General features: G+C 43.4%; 1 protein-coding gene across 1 annotated transcript in view; it reads right to left on the bottom strand.

The window, feature by feature from the left end:
• Positions 1-312: 312 nt before the first annotated feature.
• Positions 313-21357, bottom strand: part of yap1 (Yes1 associated transcriptional regulator) — a 55484-nt gene continuing 34439 nt past the window's right edge. The window contains exons 5-8 of the mRNA XM_080730939.1: positions 14350-14525; positions 7624-7757; positions 3069-3181; positions 313-2195 (exon numbers count right to left, since the gene is read on the bottom strand). Coding sequence (XP_080587065.1) covers positions 1954-2195; positions 3069-3181; positions 7624-7757; positions 14350-14525 — 665 coding nt within the window. The 3' untranslated portion in view covers positions 313-1953. The remainder of the gene's footprint in view (positions 2196-3068; positions 3182-7623; positions 7758-14349; positions 14526-21357) is intronic.

Genomic DNA, 21357 nt, shown 5'->3' on the forward strand with positions numbered 1-21357 from the left:
TTGTATCTTGGAGGATTCCATATCAGCGGTAGTACATGAATGCGGTGAAAAGTTGACCCTGTTAGAAAAATCCATCCATTATTACCACTTAACCCCTCTAGTCTTGGTTAAAACGGACTTGAGTTCCGACCGCTATTTTCCCCATCTACACAAAGTCTCTGCGCCAAAAAATAGCCGATCTACAAGCTTGTGTGTTTTTTTTCTTTTTTTTTTTTTTGGCTAATGTCCCCCTCCCCCCCCCCCCCCCCCCCTCCCTCCTCTCGGAATATAGATGCTGGGGTTCAAGTGGCAAGTGGTTAAGGAAATCAAAACAAACAAAAACAAAAGCACATTAAAAAGGCCATTTGCTCTAAGCTATAATACATCATGTAATATTCTAAAAATAAAAAGATCACTAAAAAGTTAAAACCAAGAATGAATCATGAATGGCTCGAGTAAGACTGAGATACAAAGAAGCTAGTGTTCAAAGCAAAATCCCTAAATCCCATAATACATTTATAGAGAAATATAGTTTTGATTACAGAACATTAGCGTAAATAGAATGTGATTAATGTTCGGGAAAGGCAGCCTCTTGGATATTGCTCGTTGCCGCAACACAGAAACGTGGTAATTTGTTGTTTTGCTCGCAAACAAAAAAAGAAATAGTAAAATATTTTTTTTTAAATACAACTGAAGGCACTTGATTTGACAACGGTTTAACTTAGACTTTGCTGGCACAGCCAAGCAGCAATGTAGTAGTGTAGTTCCCCTCTCCTGCCAGGCCAGGGCGCCATTTAGTCCAAAACCCTTCCACCCCTCCAAAAAGACAACAATGTCCAAAACGTAGGCCTTCTTGTGTTCACCTGTACTCCAAATCAGTACTGTTCCGTTCGCACCAGATACATCATTTTTGGTTCAGGCTCACAAAAAAAGAAAAGTTAAATGAGTAAAAACAGTTCCTTTAATTAAAAAAAGAAGGCCGAATATAAAACGCTAGTTGGAAGCTGGAAGAAATAAGTCTCAAACACAAGTAGCGGTGGATTCATGCTAGCGTGCAGTAAAACGAGGCGCTACTAGGTGCTCGAAGGCGGCTGTGGGTGACGGGCAGTCCTTTTTCTGACCAAGTATACATACAGTCCATCCAGCCCAGCACTGCTACGAGGGGTGGAACCAAGGGAAAAGGCGCGGACCCCCACCGTCCCCCCAAACATCAACCCCCATGCAAAAAGACCATCTGGATACACTGACAGAAAGAAAAGAAAAGAAATCGGGGGGACCCTCGAGTTTAATTGCCTGTTCATGGGCCAGCCTTGAAAACACAGACAAAAAAAATAAAGATGAAAAAAAATTAACAGAACGAAAAGAACAATATCACTGCCTCAAACTGAGGTCGTCCTTGCGCGCCGCCGAGACAGAGAGAGACGTCCAGACAGAGACACTCGCGTTTTCTTTCTTTTTTTTTCAAAGTGGGGTGCAGGGACCCCCCCTCCCCTTCAGGGTTCCTTCTTGAGACAATGGACCCTTCAACAGGTCTCTGAGAACGTACAAACGGGGGGTCCATTAGGTTTCCGTTTATGTGCACCCTCCGAGTTATGGGAAGGGGGAAACAAAAAAAAACGTTTGAGAACCACTGCTTTTTTTTTGTGTCTTTGTCTCAAGCAGTTCAGAGAGTGTTTTGGGGGGCGCAGGAAGGCAGGCAGGCAGGCAGGCAGGTTGGTGGTTATGGTTGGTTTAACTTTGGCGCCCCCTTGCTGTGGAAGCCCTCTACAACATTGTTTCTCAAAGTGGATTCCAGGGACTCTGTGGGTTCCTTTAGGGTGGGTCTAAATTGACCCATACGAGTCTGTAACTCTGACAGTGTACAAATGGAACCAAATGGACCCCGTTAGGGTCCATTTGGTTCCATTTGTACCCTGTCAGAGTTAAGGGGAAGACCTTGAAATTTTCAAAAAAAAAGCTTGAGAAACGGCGCTTCTATAACCACGTGAGGAAGCTCTCCTTGTCGATCTTGGTGGCGGCCAGCACGGACTCCATGTCGTTGAGGATGTCCGAGCTCAGCGCCTCCTGCAGGCTGGGCATGAGCTCCTCGCCCTCCACCGCCATGCTCTCGCTCTCCAGCGTGCCCAGGTCCACGTCCGTGCCCGGGATGGCGTCCAGGTAGTCGGGGAAGCGGCTGCCGGGCTGCGTGCCCGCCATGGAGGCCGGGAGCGAGTCTCCTGACAAGAAGGACGAGTCCACGTCAGTTTTTGTTTTTTGGACAGCAATAACGTAATGAGCATACATTTCTTTGTCAATTTGTATTGAACTAAACTAAACGACACACTTCTCGACTGTTCGATTAATTGAAAAAGTAAATCGTTAGAATCATCACCAATAAAAGAATGTCTAGCTGCAGCTAGGCCTGTCACACTTATGACATAATCATCTAATCGCGATTATTTGACATAATCGTTTCCATGTTGAAAAATGTGCACATATGTTCAAACATTTTCAAAACTAGTGAAAATAGCAGATCTACAATCATTTTAGTTTCAATCGTAGTCTAATCGTAGTCTTATCGTAGTCAAACGAGTGAAAATAGCAGATCTACAAGCGCACAGCGAGTTGCTTTGCACTGCATTGAAAGCTTGTAGATTGTCTATTTTCACTTTTTAGTTATATATTTTGTATATCCATGGAATTTCTTACATCTTTTTTTTGTTTTTAACACATCGGGTGCCAACCCCGAGTTTCCCGAGTTTGAAAAGGTACCACCCCTGTGCCAACCCCGAGTTTCCCGAGTTTGGGCCGTTTTTGAAGATCTTTTTTTTTTTTTTTTTTTTTTCAATTTCTTCCAAGCGGATTTTTTTTGTTTGAAAGCTGTGAACAGTGTGCACAAACGTGGTGCATCATCTAGGCATGGGCGTGCACGATCCGTGCACTATAAATTACATGGAAGTCTATGGAGACCATGGCATCGCGGGACATTGAAGAGAAAAAATCACTGCAACTTAAGTGTTAAAATGTATACAATGTAAACCACTGTTTGGGAAATTATACTGCTCTAGATCATATATACGCTATGTCGGGGAGAGGGTTGCGAGGCTCACCTGTGTCCATCTCGTCCACGCTGTTGAGGAAGTCATCGGGGGTGCGAGGGACACTGTAGCTGCTCATGCTCAGACCGCTGTCAGTGCTCTCGTCTCTGGAGTGGTAGGTGCCGCTGAAATGGACACACACACACACACACAAGAAAGGTATAAAATAAGCTCTAGTTAAGTACAATGATTCTCAACCTTTTTACATTTCAGGGACATTTAACATCGTAGCTGTTGGGCCATTATTTAAAAAAAAAAAGAAAGAAGTAGAGGCGGTTCTAGCCATGCTGGCTTGTGGTGTTTTTTTTAACTCTCAAATACCTGGAACGCGCCCGAGTCGCGTTAGATTTTAACCACTTTAACCATTATTGTATGCTTTAACCTTAGAAAAATAGCAGATATACAAGCTCACAGCGCGGCACCGAGTGCCGCGCTGCGAGCTTGTAGATCTGCTATTTTTGAAAAATCGTGAAAATGCGTGCAAGTCTTTGAATATCTTTGACCCGATCTTTGACCCGACTTCTAAATCCTTCCTCTAAATCAGTGGTTCTCAAACTTTTTCATGTCAAGGACCCCCAAAATGACAGGTATTTAGCCACGGACCCCCATCTCAAAATATGTTGTCCCAGGGACCCCCCAGAAGCAAATATTTGAGTTATAAATGTTCGCTTTTAAATAGATATATTCAAAGACTTGCAAAGAAAAATCATGATTTTTCAAAAATAGCAGATCTACAAGCTCGCAGCGCGGCACTTGGTGCCGCGCTGTGAGCTTGTATATCTGCTATTTTTCAATAGCTAAAGCAGTCAATAATCCTAGGCCTAAATGGGTTTAATGTGCCATAGTGTGGTGGTGAATCAGTGTCACACATATTCTGAAGAAAGACTGGAGACTTGACATGGAGTTATTGGGTATTATGATCAAAATGGGAACATTATAAATAATGGTGTTGTGTAAAAAAGAAAAATCTCAAATTTGCCACAGACAAGACCCATTTGTCTGTGTACGGACATATTCATGACCCCCACCCACTGATCAAGAAACTCTCTCCTCCAGATTTAAAGGAGTAGTTCACCCCCAAAATTACTTTTTTTCTATTGATTACTCATGCCATGGAGAGTAGAGTTCAATAATATTTTTTTGGTTTTTGTCACATTCCTAAGACTAAAAATTGATTTGAGTCAATTTACCCCCATTGATTCCGGATGGCCCCATCCGGAACGAATGGGGGTAAATGTATTGTTATCACATTTTTTGTCTTAGGAATGCGACAGAAAACAAAAAAACATTATTGAACTCTAGTCTCCATGGCGTGACTAATCAATAGAAAAAAAGTAATTTTGGGGGTGAACTACTCCTTTAAGACAATCCAATGTGCCTTCCTCTGGCAGAGCTTCAGACGACGCCACCCAACTCTACTCCAAAAAGGAGCTCCTTTAATTTAATTAAAGCAATCTCACAGACCCAACTTGTGTGTCCTTTCCTGCCAATGCCCCCAGTTGGCCTTGAGCGATGCGTAGGCGTGTGTGTGTGTGCGTGCGTGCATGACTCTATGGATCGCTAACATTTCGAGGAATTGAAAATGACTCAGCTGAAGCAGAATTCAACTTTCTTAGTTCCACTTCTAGAATACGGCATTCGAGTAGAGAAAAGAGGGAAGAGTGCGCTAGTGCAGTGGTTCTCAACCTTTTCAGGCCGCGAGTCCCGCGACCCCCACAAGAATCCTATTTTAACTGGGGACCCCCCCACCCTGACGAGCACTAAGAGTTGAGGCATTACATTTTGTATAACACGGTTCTATTGTGAAAATACAAAGCATGTAGATCGGCTACTTCCACAATTTCTGCCTCTAATATTTGACAATTTGGCCAATGTTTAATTTGTCATTTCAGAGGTATTAAAAGGTCCTTAAATTGTCACTTTAGAAATGTGCTACACATTTAAACTTTATGTTGGTTTGGAAAGTAAGAAAACAGTGTTGCACATTAAGTTAATCACCTGGGGACCCCCAAAATAATTTGGGGACTCCCCTGGGGGTTCCGACCCACAGGTTGAGAACCACTGCGCTAGAGAAGGACAGAGAGAGAAAGAGAGAGAGAGAGAGAGAGAGAGAGAGAGAGAGAGATTTGACAAGCCTATACTAATTAGCAGAGAAAATATGTAGGCAGAATATGGCAGTGGACACAGGATGAATGAGGCTATTGTGAGAGCAGGGGAGTGGAAGGGGGTAGGGAGCGAGCTAGGGGACAAGGGAGGGAGTGAGGGAGATTAGACTGGCCGGTCTGCACTCTGACTGGACCACATGTTCTCATGATGGGGCCTGTTCGTTCGCAGTGTTGTTCATCTCTATACAGGGTTCCCACACATCTTTACCAATTAATTTCCAAAACTTTTCCAGAATATTTAACCCGATTTCCAAGACTATATAACAATAATTCAGCTCAATAACGAGTCGCTTACTCCTATGTGCAATGCCCAAAGACAGGTAGTGTATCCCAGTGGTTCTCAACCTTTTCAGGCCGTGACCCCTGAAATAATCATTTCAATCATGCACTAAGAGTTGAAGAATTTTGTATAACACGGTTCTATTGTGAAAATAGCCGATCTACATGCTCACAACGCCTCAGCATGTAGATCTGCTATTTTCACAATTTCTGACTCTAATATTTGACAATTTGGCCAATGTTTAATTTGTCATTTCAGAGGTATTAACAAAAATCAATAACCAAAGACAATGCACAGATATTTTTCCAGGACCTTCCAGGACCCTTGATAAATTCCAAAACTTTTCCAGTACTGGGAAAAAAAAAATCTAATTTAAAAATATTTCCAGGAATTTCATGACTGTGAGAACCCTGTCTATATCCTGGTTTCATCCCAGCTAGGGCTGTCGCGATTACGAAATTTTTACATAACGATTAATTGTCACTCAGATAATTTGCGATTGACGATTTAATTGTGTTTTTGTCGTTGACAAGTACATTATTGTTTGGCTTTTAGGCTTTGAGGTTGCACCGATATGACACATAACCTAAATATACTGTACAAAGAAATGACTGACATATTTGACAACTTTATACTTTACAAAAAGAACATTGATAGTGGAAATAGCCGAGGCGTTGTGAGAATGTAGATCGGCTATTTTCACAGTTTCTACCTCTAATATTTGCATTTGGCCAATGTAACATTTTTCATTTTAGGTCTTAAAAGTCCTTAAATTCTCACTTTAGAAATGTGCAGATAACCTCTATATACACTCAAACTGTATGTTGGTTTGTTTACTGTTGAGTGAGAAAACAATATTGCACATTAAGCTGATCATCTGGGGACCCCCCCAAAATCATTTGGGGACCCCAAATGGGCCGCCACAGGTTGAGAACCACTGGACTAGAGTACTTAGTTGACCAGGGTCCAGAATATGGACACTGCGGTTCATGTTGTAACATTTTAATAAAGTTAACTTAAATCTGAAGACGAGTCAGTGGAACTCAAAAGGCGTACCGTCGACACTAACCTCGTAAATTATTCCTGTCACAGCAACATCTAAAAAGAACATTACTTAATATCTAAATGATTTCACAACTTTAGCTCCATGACAGTGCTTAGGTTTAGAGTGGCTGCTCCCTGCTCTACCGCAGCCGTACACCAGAGGTCGACATTGTGCAATCAAATCCAATATAGCAGCATTGGAGCTGCCTGGTTCCAATGAGTCACCGCCATGTGAATAGGGTTAAAACCCAGAGACTAAACTTTTTTCTCTTTTTTTTCAACAACTTGTGTAACACAGGCAGCTCGCACTGGAAGCTCAACATAGAAACCTCCAGGTACAAAGACTGACAAAACGCAGCCAGCCCGACAAGCTTAACTTGAACCAAAAGACCCAGCCAAAATAGCCGACCCAGAAAATAGCTGATCTAACGAGCGCTGTGAGCTTGTTAGATCGGCTATTTTTGGTCTGTGACACCAGCGTGAACCCGTGATGACTTGTCTTTTAGTTCTACTGGATCTCTTCTCCACTTGTCCCTCGCTGACATTTTAGTATAGTTTTTATTTTGTTGACAGAATTGTCAATATATTTAGTCTTAGTGGCTGTGGCTGTGGCTCATGCCAAAGTGTCCTTGGGCAAGACACTAAACCCTGCGTTGCCTCCAATGCTGTTAGCTCACCAGTTGCTGCGCTTTGAGCTTGTAGATCTGCTATTTTTGAAAAATCGAGAACATTTGAATATTTTTGACCAAATTCTGTTTGACACAATGTCTTCTAAAAAAGTTTTTCTGAAAACCCCATGTTTCTATCATCAGTGGATCTCAAACTTTTTCATGTCGAGGAGGATATGTATATCCTTTTATGTAATATGTATTTGGCCACGGACCCCCATCTCAAAATATTTCCCCCAGAAGTAAAATTTGAGTTACAAATGTTCGCTTTAAAAATACATATATTCAAAGATTTACTCACATTTTCTACAAGCTTGCAGTGTTTTTCAATAGCTAAAGTATAAAATAATTCTAGGTCTAAATGGGTTAAAAAAATCAGGGTGGTTGTGTGCGTGCGTGTCCAAACCAACCTGTTGAGGAATGGGTCGGAGCTGTTGGCGGTCATGGTCCGTGCGTCCTGGCCCATGGGGGAGGACACTGGGTTGGCGGTACCGCCGTCCTGCTCCATACTGGTGGGCAGCTGCTGGTTCCGGAGAGCCAGCTCCTAAAAAACACAACAAACACAATTTACAATTTAGGCATTTAGCAGACGCTCTTAATCCAGAGCGACTTACAATGAGCAAGGTAATACATCAATACAATAAGCAAGGTAGGTAATACATCAATACATCAACATCAATACATCACATGCATAGAAACATCAATCGTACTCAGTAAAAAACTTTATATAAAACCTAAAAATGCTATCCAGCTTTCATGTATGGTCATTGAGGGTAGGTGAGTGCTACAGTAAGTGCTATGGGCTTAGGTGGAGTCTGAAGAGGTGAGTCTTCAGTCCACGGCCGAAGCTAGGGAGTGAGTCTGTTGTTCTAAGTGCGACAGGGAGTTTATACCACAGTTTGGGGGCCAGGAGGGCGAATTGTATACATTAGGACGAGTGGATTTTTGTCCTGGGTTTTTTAGCAAGGGTTCACACACACACACATGAGCGGAGCCATCCATGGAGAGCAATGGTTCTCAAACCGTTTTAAATAGCAAGGTCTACCCTCGACTCTGACCGTATATTGGTTCCATTTCTATACTGTCAGGAGTTTAGACCACCCCCTAAAGGAACCCAGACACCCAGCTCTCGTACCCATTTTCCTGAACGGAGTATAGAAGTATTATCTGCCGTTAATTTAATTATTTGACGATATTGGTCTTTCACTAAATATCGGATAAAATATCGATAATTGGTGGCCCCCACCCCCCCAAAAAAATTTAATTTAAATCAAATCAGACATCCACCAGGCTCTCTAACGGAGAAACCTACAATTCAGGGTGGTCTGCTTTGCAATGGATGGACAGTCTGTCAGCTTCCTCAAGAGACTACTTGCAAATATTGATCACCGAACGTATGCTGCCCGAAACGAACCCGATGTCCTGTGACTTTTCCCCCCCTCTTCTCTTGCGTCCTGTCATGGTATAGAATGTTTCATTCAGGGATCACATATACTGCTCCGGGTCACCGACCGCGTCCTCTCTCTCCCTCTACACCGGGTTTCCAATTACGCAACAGGCCGACTACTGTTTGGAGAGATTTGTTTTCCACACAGCGAGGCAGCGAGCAGTTGAGGGGATAAAGCTGAGGTCACACTTTCTTTATGTCCTTCCTCTAAGTGTGCGTCCTTGAGGAGTAGGCCAAGTTAGGCCATTTAGGCCTAGAATTGTTGAATGCTTTAACAATTGAAAAATAGCAGATATACAAGCTCACAGCGCGGCACCGAGTGCCGCGCTGCGAGCTTGTAGATCTGCTTTTTTTGAGAAGTTGTGAAAATGTGTGCAAATCTTTGAATATATGTATTTTTAAAGCGAACGTTTGTAACTCAAATTTTGCTTTTGGGGGGTCCCTAGAACAAAATATTTTGAGATGGGGGTCCATGGCCAAATACATATAATTTTGTCCTTGACATGAAAAGTTTTGAGCACCACTGACATAGAAACGATGATGATGATTTAGGAGACACTTATGGAATCGGGACAATATATTCAATGACTTGCACAAATGTACAAGATTCTTCAAAGATAGCAGATCTACAAGCTTGTGAGCTTGTATATCTGCTATTTTTCATTAGTTAAAGCAAAACATTACGCGCAATAATGCGTACCCGGTCTAACTGCGTTAAAGACACTATAATTTCACGAGCCAAAGGCAACAACAACATGGAGAATACTTCACGCTGGGTTGTTTTCCTCCCTTTTTACTGGTAGTAAAAAAAGAGGGAAGTGGACGCAACGCCATCTCTCAGATTATCTCCCCAATTATCGTTTTTTTGGGAGGAGGGAGAAAAAAGAAACTCTGGCTTTCCGTGGTGTAAAGTAACTTTTAAATAAGTACTGTACTTAAGTACAGTTTTGAGGTATTTGTACTTTACTTGAGTATTTCCAATTCCCAATACTTTTACTTCTACCCCACTTCATCTCGGATCCAAATATTGTACTTTTACTCCACTAAAATTATTTGAAAACTTTAGTTACTAGACATACATAATAATATTATAAAACATACATAAACCATTTTAGCCCTATTTCATACCTAGGCTGTAAATAAATAGCCTATCTACAAGCACACAACGCGTCGCATCGAGACGCGTTGTGAGCTTGTAGATCGGCTATTTTCAAACATTTAGTACTTTTCCTTTTGGTACTTAAAGTACATTTTGATGCCAATACTTTCCATACTTTTACTCAAGTACATTTTGAATTCTGGACATTTACTTGTAACGGAGTACATCTACAGTGCAGTATTGATACTTTTACAAAATGTGAGTACTTTTTCCACCTCTGCTGTCTTTTGGCCCTGTGTGTGAAGGTGTGTACTGTGTGTACATTGTGACACCAACAGTTCATCTGAAGGTGTTTCCTGCTTGAGCAAACAAGGCCTTATCCTTCGCGTCCCACGCATGCACATAAACAGTCTGCTTTTGATTAAGACATTGGCTTTACGGCCAGCGCTGTGTACTGTAAACATCCTTTATGGCTTTTTTTTACGGCTCTATTTTTGCCCCGACTGCCTCTCGCTTTACTGGGCAGTTTGACAGATCTTAACCGGCTTTCGCCGCACTTTTCTTTTTCTTTTTTTTTACACGCCGTCTTCGGGGTGTGTCGGGTATTACCGCTTAAGATTACGGGTCGCTTCCACTGCAAAGCAAGGACAGACGGCCCACGCAGGTTTCACAACCCGTCTAATGATTTAACCCGGAGATACTGTCCATGAGGGATCACTTTGCAAATGTGATACAACCTCATTGTTTCAAACGGCTCGGGAATTGATTCTTTTTTTTTTTTTACTATAATTGCGATGAAGTGCAAACCTTCCATCCATTCCTAATATATCGAATGTAGTTCATTTCATCTCCCATCTATAAGATCAACTGATCAAGCCATTGTTCGCGGCTGTTATTTTCAATCTGTCGTAACGGAAGCTATACCCTTCTCTCAAGTTTTCCTCGAGACACATACTGTATCTTAGGGCAGTGGTTCTCAACCTTTTCAGGCTGTGACCTTCCAAAAGAATCATATTTTAACTGGGGACCCCCCACCCTGCACAAGCACTTGGAATTGTAGGAGTTGGCATTACATTTAGTTTGACTTGATCTATTCCATTGTGAAAATAGCCGATCTACATGCTCACAACGCCTCGCGACGCGAGGCGTTGTGAGCATGTAGATCAGCTATTTTCACAATTTCTGCCTCTAATATTTGACAATTTGACCAATGTTTGACCAGAGATACTAAAAAGGTCTTTAAAGTGCTTAAATTGTCACTTTAGAAATGTGCGGATACCTGTATGTTGGTCTGTTTACTGTTGATTGAGAACACAATGTTAACATTTAGCTGAACATCTGGGGGACCCCCCAAAATAATTTGGGGACCCCCTGGGGGTCCAGACCCACAGGTTGAGAACCACTGCTCTAGGGTTCATGTGGGTGAAACCAGGAAACTTTCCGATATGGGTGACCTCTAGGCCACACCACCCTGTCCCCATGCTAATTAAGTCAACTATTGACTCGTTTTATCTTTAATCAGTGCCTCTGGCCGCCGTAGCAGTTAATCATTCATGTCTTTAGACTGTATTGTATACAGTATAATGTTATTCAAATCCACACAATAATCCGGTCAACCAAGTATACACTGTTGACCGGAGTCCGCCACGGCTCTAGACTAGGCCCCCCCTCCCGTTTTCTACACCGATTAGCCGATCTACAGTGCAAGTATTAATGACTAACAACGCGCCGCAATGTGTGCGCTTGTAGATCGACTTTTTAACGAAGAGATTAGTTCTACTGGATCTCTCCTCCACTAGTCCCTCCTCGACATTTCGCTCTAGATTTTATTTGTTGACAAAATTGTCAATATGTTTAGCCTTAGTCATCATAGCCTACTTTTTATTTAAGTTTTGACAATGAAAAAAGATAGTTGACCAACATTTTTCGTCAGTTTTATAGAGCAGTGGTTCTCAACCTTTTCAGGCCGCGACCCCCAAAATAATCATATTTGAACTGGGGACCCCCCACCCTGACAAGCACAGAGTTGAGGCATTACATTTTGTATAACACAGTTCTATTGTGAAAATAGCAGATCTACATGCTCACATTTGCGAGGCGTTGTGAGCATGTAGATCGGCTATTTTCACAATTTCTGCCTCTAATATTTGGCCAATGTTTAATTTGTCATTTTAGAGGTATTAAAACGTCCTTAAATTGTCGTTTAGAAATGTGCAGATACCTTCTATACACTTAAACCTTGTGTTGGTTTGTTTACTATTGAGTGAGAAAAAAATGTTTCACATTAAGCTAATCATCTGGGGAACCACCAAAATAATTTGGTGACCCCCCCCCCCCTTGGGGGTCCAGACCCACAGGTTGAGAAACAGTTTTATAGTGGACGAAACAAACACTTCTTTCGACAGGGAGCCTCGGTTTCGACAGGCTGCAGTGAATGAATGGCGTGGTAAACAAAGCCAGCGGAAACCCTCATTCATAATCAGAAAGTGCTGTTTTCTGCTGCACTGACACGGCCTTGAGTAAACCTCCTCGCTGGACTCCACCCACCTCCACCCCGCGTGGGCGGTGTGTGTGTGTGTGTGTGTGTGTGTGTGTGTGTGTGTCTGTCTCAGTGGAGGAAAGTAAATAGGTCGATTTAATCAAGTACTACAGTACTTAAGTAACAGTTTTGAGGTATTTGTACTTGAGTATTTCAATTTTCAATTCTTGGGATTACCTCTACTCCACTACATGTCAGAGGCAAATATTTTACTTTTACCCCACTTCAATTATTTGAACTTTAGTTACTAGTTACTTTGCAGGTATAAATTATAATATAATAAAACATACATTAACCGGCACTTACCCCTATTTTATACCTTGGCTGTTTGAAAATAGCCGGTCTGTAGATCTGCCATATTCAAACATTTTGGTACTTTTACTTTTGGTACTTTAAGTACTTTTTGATGCCAATACATGCATACTCCAAGTACATTTTGAATTCCATGCTTTTCCTTGTAACACAGTATTTCCACATTGCACTATTGATACTAAGTAAAAAAGTACCGTTTCCAGTGTGTGTGTGTGTGTGTGTGTGTGTGTGTGTGTGTGTGTGTGTGTGTGTGTGTGTGTGTGTGTGTGTGTGTGTGTGTGTGTGTGTGTGTGACACATCGCTGTCAGGAAGCAATCAAGTGACCACACAATGACTCACTGCAAAGTTTCACTCTGCCGCGCAAGCCCTGACAAAATAAAAGCTCTTGTGTCGAGAGCAGCCAAAAACACTGAGCTGTGGGTTTAACAAAATAAAAAGCCTTTGTTCAAGGAGCTGCCAGAACAGATTTTTTTTTTCTAACCCACAAATGGGTCCCGACCCACGACCCAGTGTTTGGGAACCAATGATCTAGGACTCCAGAGGTTCCCAAACGTTTTAGCCTGTGACCAAAACTAATGAAAACAGCAGATCTACAAACTCCACAACGCGTCGCTTCGCGCCTCATTGTGAACTTGTAAATTTTGACTACTTCTTAAACGTTTGTTGTCCAATTTATGGAAGTTCTTTCTTCTTGTATTTATTAATGAAATTACTTTCATTCATGAAAATCATTTTGGGGGGAATGTTTTTGACTCAGTGTTTGGGAACCAGTGCTCTAGTCCAGTGTTTCTCAGATGGGGGTACGTATACCCCTAGTGGTACACGGGGGTACTGCAGGGGGTACAGGAGAAAATGGAGATATGTATTTCACAGTTATGGGTAATGACAAAACATTGACAGTCTTTGTGTGAACCTGCTAATCTGTACATTGTAAAAACAAATAACTTGACTAGTACAACTGTTACTGAATAGAAATCAATGTTAATTTGCCATTATGCCGTTTTATTTTTGACATATTATTGGCATTGGAACTGGACTTTTTGATGAGCTTTTGATAAGCAAAATGCTATAGTCAGGGGGAGGTGGTACTTGGCTTCAGAGATCAGTATAAGGGGGTACGGCAGCCAACAACGTTTGAGAACCACTGCTCTAGTCGATACCTAGACCAGGGGTTCCCAAAGGTTTTTGGCTCAGGGCACCCCTATAAATATTATTTTCTTCCGCGGCACCCTTACATTATATACATAATTTTCACTTCCAACACCTTATATTTATGGCATATTTTTGCGATTTTGTTGAGAGGAAAACGGTGAGATAATAGCCATTTTGTTTAGAACTGACTGAAAACGACTTTGTACTTCAAGTTTAAAATCATCACTGTCGGGCAGAAACCTCGTATCTCCAAGTTTCAAATGTGTACGTTTTTTCACAAAGCAAAGCCCTGCTTCATCATACAAGGCCATTGCTTACATCATTTTTAAAATGATAAATGCAAAACAAAGAGTTTTGGACATACAACGTTTCCACCCGACAACGATGAAATGATACTAAATAAGTGTCCAAATAAATTCCAAATATTATAGAATTATCTCGCGGCACCCCTGGAATGCCGTCACGGCACCCCAGGGTGCCCCGTGACCCACTTTGAAAACCCCTGACCTAGACTATGTATTAATGGTTGATGATGACCCCTGGTCTAGTATTGCTAAAGGTCTGGGCTCTGGGGGTCTCTCGCTGACCTGGGGTCTCTGACGGAGCAGCTCCTGCTGCTTGAGCCTCAGCCTCTCCTTCTCCATCTGCTGCAGCCTGAGCTGGCCTCCGTTGCCCCCACCCAGGACCACCGAGCTGTGGGCGGGCGGCGGCCCCCCGTGCAGCTTCACCGGGGCGCTCTGGGAGATCCTCTGCTGGTTCAGGGCTGTTAGGGAGAGAGAGAGAGAGAGAGAGAGAGAGAGAGAGAGAGAGAGAGAGAGAGAGAGAGAGAGAGGGGAAGATAAAAAGGATGATTTAAAAAAGGTTCTTTATTTTAAAACAGGGGTCTTCAACGTTTTCAGACCAAAGACCCGTTAGCTGAGAGAGAGATGAAGCAGGGACCCCCAGATTCCATATAGTGTCATTGTTTGACAGCACGATCATCAGTGTATTTTGGATTCATGTCAATTCGTGTCATCAGATATTTAACAACTTGAACCATCAATACTAATAAACTTGACCTTTCACTCTGTACTTAGTCTGCTCTTTTTTCCCCTCTACACCAAACCTCTTTGCCTAAAATAGCCGATCTACAAGCTCACAGTGAGGTGGTAGATCTGCTATTTTCGGTTAAAGTAGGCTGTTTTCACTACTTCTGTGCAACGGCCTTGTATGATGAAGCAGGGCTTTACTTTGTAAAAAATGTACAAATGTGAAACTTGGAGATACAAGGTTACTGCCCGGCGGTGACGATATATAAAGAGCCGAGCCAGTGTAGCAGGTTGCGTGGGGCGAGGGAACTCCCGGCGGAGGGTTTCCGCCAAGTCTCCAAGAACAATTAATTCCTGTAAGACCTGCTTCGCTCCCACGCGCTGACTGAGACAGGCTTTGTTAGTTTGTACATTGCATCAGTCATGAGTGATCCTCATTGAGCTGTTTTTTTGTTTTTTTTTGTTTCCCTCAAAACAAGTTAACAGATTTCATCCCTGCAGTTCTGACTGACCGGCCCTGACCTGGCCATTATTACTTAAAAATCATTATTTAATGCTATCTATCAAAAAATAGCAGATATACAAGCTCACAGCGCAGCTAGGAGCTTGTAGATCGGCAATTTTTGAGAAACCGTGACATTTTGTGCCAAGTCTTGACCCGATTATATATGTCTTATAATTCCTTCAAAATCAGTGGTTCTCAAACCTTTTTCATGTCGAAGACCCCCAAAATTATAGCTATTTGGCCCCCATCTCAAAATAATTATGTTGTTCCAGGGACCCCCAGAAGCAGACATTTTGAAATATATATGTATTCAAAAGATTTGCACAAAATTTCACAACTTAGCAAAAATAGCAGATCTACAAGCTCATAGCGCGGCACTTGGTGCCACGCTATGAATAAAAGAGCTTATGCTTGGTTGTGCCTTGTACGTCGCGCTTAAAATAGCCGGTCAAGCTTCAACACTGTCGCAGCGTGACGTGTTGTAATGTAGTGTAGATCGTCTTATTTCCGGCGCGAAACACCAGCATACATTTTTTTTTTAAAAGACACAAGCATTAAAAGCAGGCTCGGCTCCGCATCGCGTGTGCTTTTGGTTTATAGCCCTGCCAGCCGAACCAACGCAATGATGGATCAATTTAACTCCCTACTACGCCCCGTGGGTGACAAAAAAACACAAGGGATTCACCATGTAAACACTGCGTTCGCCATTGTCTTTTTACTTTCCAAAGAAAGCACTCGCTCGCTCAGCCAAGGTGAGCAACATGTAAGGGCTGCTATTCAGTCAAGTAACCTCAAAACAAATTCATGAGTGTAGAATACCTGATCAGTCCCTGAAAGAGCTATTGTTGTTTTGTATCCCAGCGGGACGTGTGCGTGTGTGTGTGTGTGTGTGTGTGTGGGGGGGGGGGGGGGGGGGGAGTTGAGGGGGTGGGGCGGCATGGTCTCATAAAGATCAGTGAAAAACAACACGTAATTGTGGCAATCAATGCAAAGTAGGCCAAGCCGTTGTGTTGTTTTTATCACCGTAAGCAAGCGGCGCAAGAGAACGAAACTTATTAAAGAGGCGCTCAAAACCGATCTACAAGCTCACAATCTGTCCGCGACCCACAAATGGGTCCCGACCCGGTGCTTTGGGAACCAGTGCTCTAACCAACCAATGAGGAGTGCTGTGTACTTATGCTGCCCCGAGGCACCGGGGGAAAACAAAACAAAGCAGTGGCGTCAGTTCAGCAAAAGCTAGGGTATGGCAAAGATGGGAGTCCTCATGGAAAAGAGGCATTACATTTTGGATAACACGGTTCTATTGTGAAAATAGCAGATCTACATGCTCACAACGCCTCGCAGTTTTTTTTTTCTTTTTTTCATTTTTTTACACAGATTTCTACGGTTTCTTGGGCTGGATATGCCTGGAACGGTTGTTCAAGTGCAGCTAAACTTAGCATGTTAGTAAACGTGCCAAAATTAAAAATAATGCATTGCACCTGGCTGTGCAGCTGACCTGCGGAACCTGGGAATATACCATTCTGTCAAGATGGGGAGAAGTCTGGAGAATATAATCATAATACCTTGTTAAAGTGACCATTTTGTTACATTTTGCATTTGTAGTTATTTTACTGTAATTTAACAACATGACAACCAGCGCAGATAGACAAAGACATTCATGGATTTATATTTAAAAGTAACTTTTATTTTCCCCCCTGGACCCAGGGTATGGCAGCTGCATACCCCTGCCATACCCAATTGACGCCCCTGAAACAAAGCCATGGGGACGTGGAGACGGGGACACAGTTTTCATGTGGTGCTGTTTTTCTGTCTACAGTGTGTGTCCCCCCCCCCCCCCCCCCCCCCTCCCTGCTACCCACCCCCCACCCCCCTCTGCTGCACCACCATAGCCCCCCCCAAAACCACCACCACCCACCACCACTCGCTCCCCCCGTCCCGGTTCTCTCTCATCTCCATTCAATCACTGTCTGTTTACACTATCTGTGTTTCTGAATGGGTTCCACGGCTCAGGGCTCTCCCTGGGAAGCTGTGGAGGGCACCGCCCCGCCCTGCCCTGGCTCCCCCTCTGATTGTCCACAACACTGGTTCTCAACCTGTGGGTCGGGACCCCCAAGGGGGTCCCCAGATGATTAACTTAATGTGCAACACTGTTTTCTCAGTAAACAAACTAACAAAGTTTAAGCGTATAAAGGCACGTTTCTAAAGTGACAATTTAAGGACTTTTTAATACCTCTAAAATGACGAATTAAACATTGGTCAAATGGTCAAATTGTCAAATATTAGTGGCAGAAACTGTGAAAATAGCGATCTATTTTCACAATCTGACCGTGTTATACAACATGTAATGCGTCAACTCTTAGTGCTCGTCAGGTTGGGGGGGGGGGGGGTCCCCAGTTAAAATAAAGTTGAGAACCACTGGTACGTACGTACGTACGTACGTACGTACGTACGTACGTACTTACGTACACACACGCGTGCATGCGCGCACACACACACCAAAATGCGCTAGAAAGTACTCATTATGAACAATGTCCTGTTTCAAGTTTTCAAATGTATCAAAATCTTTTGAAAACAGCAGATCTATAAGCTCAATGCGTTGACGCATTGTGAGCTTGTAGATGAAGTTTAATTAACGTGGGGTTTGTAATAATGATCAAAATCGACACAGTAACTAGTAAATAAAGTCTTCAAATAAATGTATTTGAGTCAAAGTACAATATTTTGATCCAAGATGTAGTGGAGTAGAAGTAAATTGGATATACTCAAGTACAGTACAAAATACTCAAAAGTGTACAGTACTTAAGTAAATGTACTTAGTTACTTTACACCACTGACAAGAAAACACAGACAGATCTCCTCTCTTCTCATGTCACGCACACACGCACGCGGCACGCACGCACGCACGCGCGCACGCACGCACCACAGACAAAGCAGTGCGTTTCATCTCTTATCTCCGTCAGATACAGGACCCTTGTCGGGCCGACTGCTCTCACCATCAGGGCACCATTAAGCCCAGCCATCCCAGCCCAGGGCAGAGAGCACATGTGGGGGGGGGGGCACTTTACAGCACTGGTTCTCAACCTGTGGGTCATCTGATGAGTCCCCAGATGATTAACTTAATGTGCAACATTGTTTTATCTCTCAACAGTAAACAAAACAGCACAAAGATTAAGTGTATAGAGAGGGTATCTGCACGTTTCTAAAGTGTACAATTTAAGGACTTTTTAATACCTCTAAAATGACAAATTAAACATTGGCCAAATTGTCAGGGGGCAGAAAGACACCACATGGAGTACCTCCGCCGACTCCCCACTGTATTACGTTAATAAACATGCACTTTCCTGACCCAAACCAAGAATATTCGAGGCAGAAACTGTGAAAATAGCCGATCTACATGCTCACAACGTAGGGGCACCAGTAATACAGGTGGTGACAGGTGGTCCACCCAAGAGATAAGGGGACAAAGTTAATGCCGTCTGCCTTTTGTCATCCCACTTATCAGACCATCAGCCCCGCAGGTGTACACGGCAAAGTCCCGCATGTCAATAGACACCGTGGATTTTACAGTGTTATGTACGCGGTGAGTGAGGCCTAGACAGTAAAACCCCCATTATCTACTTGTTAACTCTGACCACGTGCAAATGTAACCAAATGGACCCTCCCGGTTACATGTGTGTACATTCCCAAGGCCCTGACGGATAGAAAGCGCCACTGACGCGAGCACCGTTGACACACTTGTGTCGCTGATGCTAACCTGCTGACGCTGGTGAGTAGCCAACCTGCCGATGCTGGTGAGTAGCTAAGCTTGCCAACGCTGGTGAGTAGCTAACCTGCAGACGCTGGTGAGTAGCTAACCTGCCGACGCTGGTGAGTAGCTAACCTGCCGATGCTGGTGAGTAGCTAACCTGCCGACGCTGGTGAGTAGCTAACCTGCCGACGCTGGTGAGTAGCTAACCTGCAGACGCTGGTGAGTAGCTAACCTGCCAACGCTGGTGAGTAGCTAACCTGCCGACGCTGGTGAGTAGCTAACCTGCCGACGCTGGTGAGTAGCTAACCTGCAGACGCTGGTGAGTAGCTAACCTGCCGACGCTGGTGAGTAGCTAACCTGCAGACGCTGGTGAGTAGCAAACCTGCCGACGCTGGTGAGTAGCTAACCTGCCGACGCTGGTGAGTAGCTAACCTGCAGACGCTGGTGAGTAGCTAACCTGCCGACGCTGGTGAGTAGCCAACCTGCCGACGCTGGTGAGTAGCTAACCTTGCCGACACTGGTGAGTAGCTAACCTTGCCGACACTGGTGAGTAGCTAACCTTGCCGACACTGGTGAGTAGCTAACCTAATTTCGTATTTTTAGCTAGATAATGTCAAATTGTCTGTGGAAGTTTCACTTAACCTTTTTCACTTGGAACAAAAATGCGGTGATATTAAAGCTCTCTCAATTGTATGTATGATGTCAAACAAGTCTTAAGTACAAATGAGTTTCATAACGACTTTGCCATCCCCTATGCACAGTGCAGTGGAAAAGTGTTCTGCACGTTGTGACCATTAAAACCTAGCACGCCGCTGGCTGGCTGGAAAAGATGAGCACTTCAGTAAGAGTGACTTCAGTAAGAGTGACATCATCGAGTGCTCGCCAACAAGGTGCCAGCTCTCTCTCCTGGCCCAAGGGCTACGGCCAAAGAGCTCTTAACCCATTAAGACCCGATTAAAAAAAAAATCTCATAAAATCCTAAGTTTTCGGAGAAATCTATGTTTCTATGTCAGTGGTTCTCAATGTTGTTCATGTCAAGGACCCCCAAAAACCGCTGTATCCCATGTCCCCCCCATGTCCTGCTGGCTTCTTCCTTTCCTTGCACAGTATTTTGCTTCATTGATATGTATTGTTCTAACCGTCACAGCTTGACCGTATCTCTGTCTTTCTGTCTGTCACGCCTGACACTGTGGTTCCCCTGACACATCACTGTGACATCACAGGTACGTCACAGTGATGTCAGATACTCAGAGCAGGGCTCTCCATATATGAGCATAAAAGGCTGACACATCCGCTGTGACATCACAGGTGACATCACAGCGATGTCAGATACTCAGAGCAGGGATCTCCATATATGGGCATAAAAGAGATTGTATGTATGATGCCAGACGACAGAATCCATATAGGGCCAAGACAGAGGGTGCGACCTCACCCTTTAGGGGTGATGTCACTTTTCGCCCTTAGGCGTCTTACTGGTAAACTAAACTCAACTAAGAATCTAAAAATATTTTGTTCGGGGACCCTCCAGAAGCAAAGACTTGAGTAAAGATATTCGCTTTAATTATTATGTTTTCCTTAAAGAGCAGATCTACAAGCTATGAGATTGTAGATCTGCTATTTGTTGTGCCAAGCGGTTCCTTGGGTGCATGTGTGGAGAACTGCAGTGGAACATGCCCACACAGAGGTCAGTCAGTCAGTCTGAGTCAGCCCCCTCTTGAACTTCAACACAGTGCACTCCTGGCTTGTTCGCTGCTCACCACCTCCTTAGATCTTAAGGAGGGGGGGGAGGGGGGGTTAGGTCATGCATGTATCCCTCTATGCCAGTGGTTCTCAACCTGTGGGTCGGGACCCCCAGGGGGTCCCCAGATGATTAACTTAATGTGCAACATTGTTTTCTCTCTCAACAGTAAACAAACCAACATAAAGTTTAAGTGTATGGAGGGTATATGCACATTTCTAAAGTGACAAAATGTATAACACCTGTTCAAATATGGTTATTTTGGGGGTCGCGGCCTTGAAAAGATTGAGAACCATTGGTTTAGGTCATGCTTATACCCCTCTTTGCCAGTGGATCTCAAAGTGGGGATCCTGGAATCCCCCAGAGGTCCTTGACAGTGTTCTACAGAGCCCCCCAGCCAAATGTGGAAACCGTTTGATCGCTTGAAAACGAAAAAAAAAAAAAAAAAAAAAAAACGATTTCATACTTCGGATATCTGCCATTTTCAAAAACATTTGGAAAAAATCTCGAATAGACATGGAACATTTTTGAATACGGTTAGAAAATATTCAACAACACATTCATCTTCTCTTA

Source organism: Nannobrachium achirus (assembly GCF_963921795.1).
Source record: "Nannobrachium achirus genome assembly, chromosome: 8".
In the NCBI taxonomy this organism is placed as follows: domain Eukaryota; kingdom Metazoa; phylum Chordata; class Actinopteri; order Myctophiformes; family Myctophidae; genus Nannobrachium; species Nannobrachium achirus.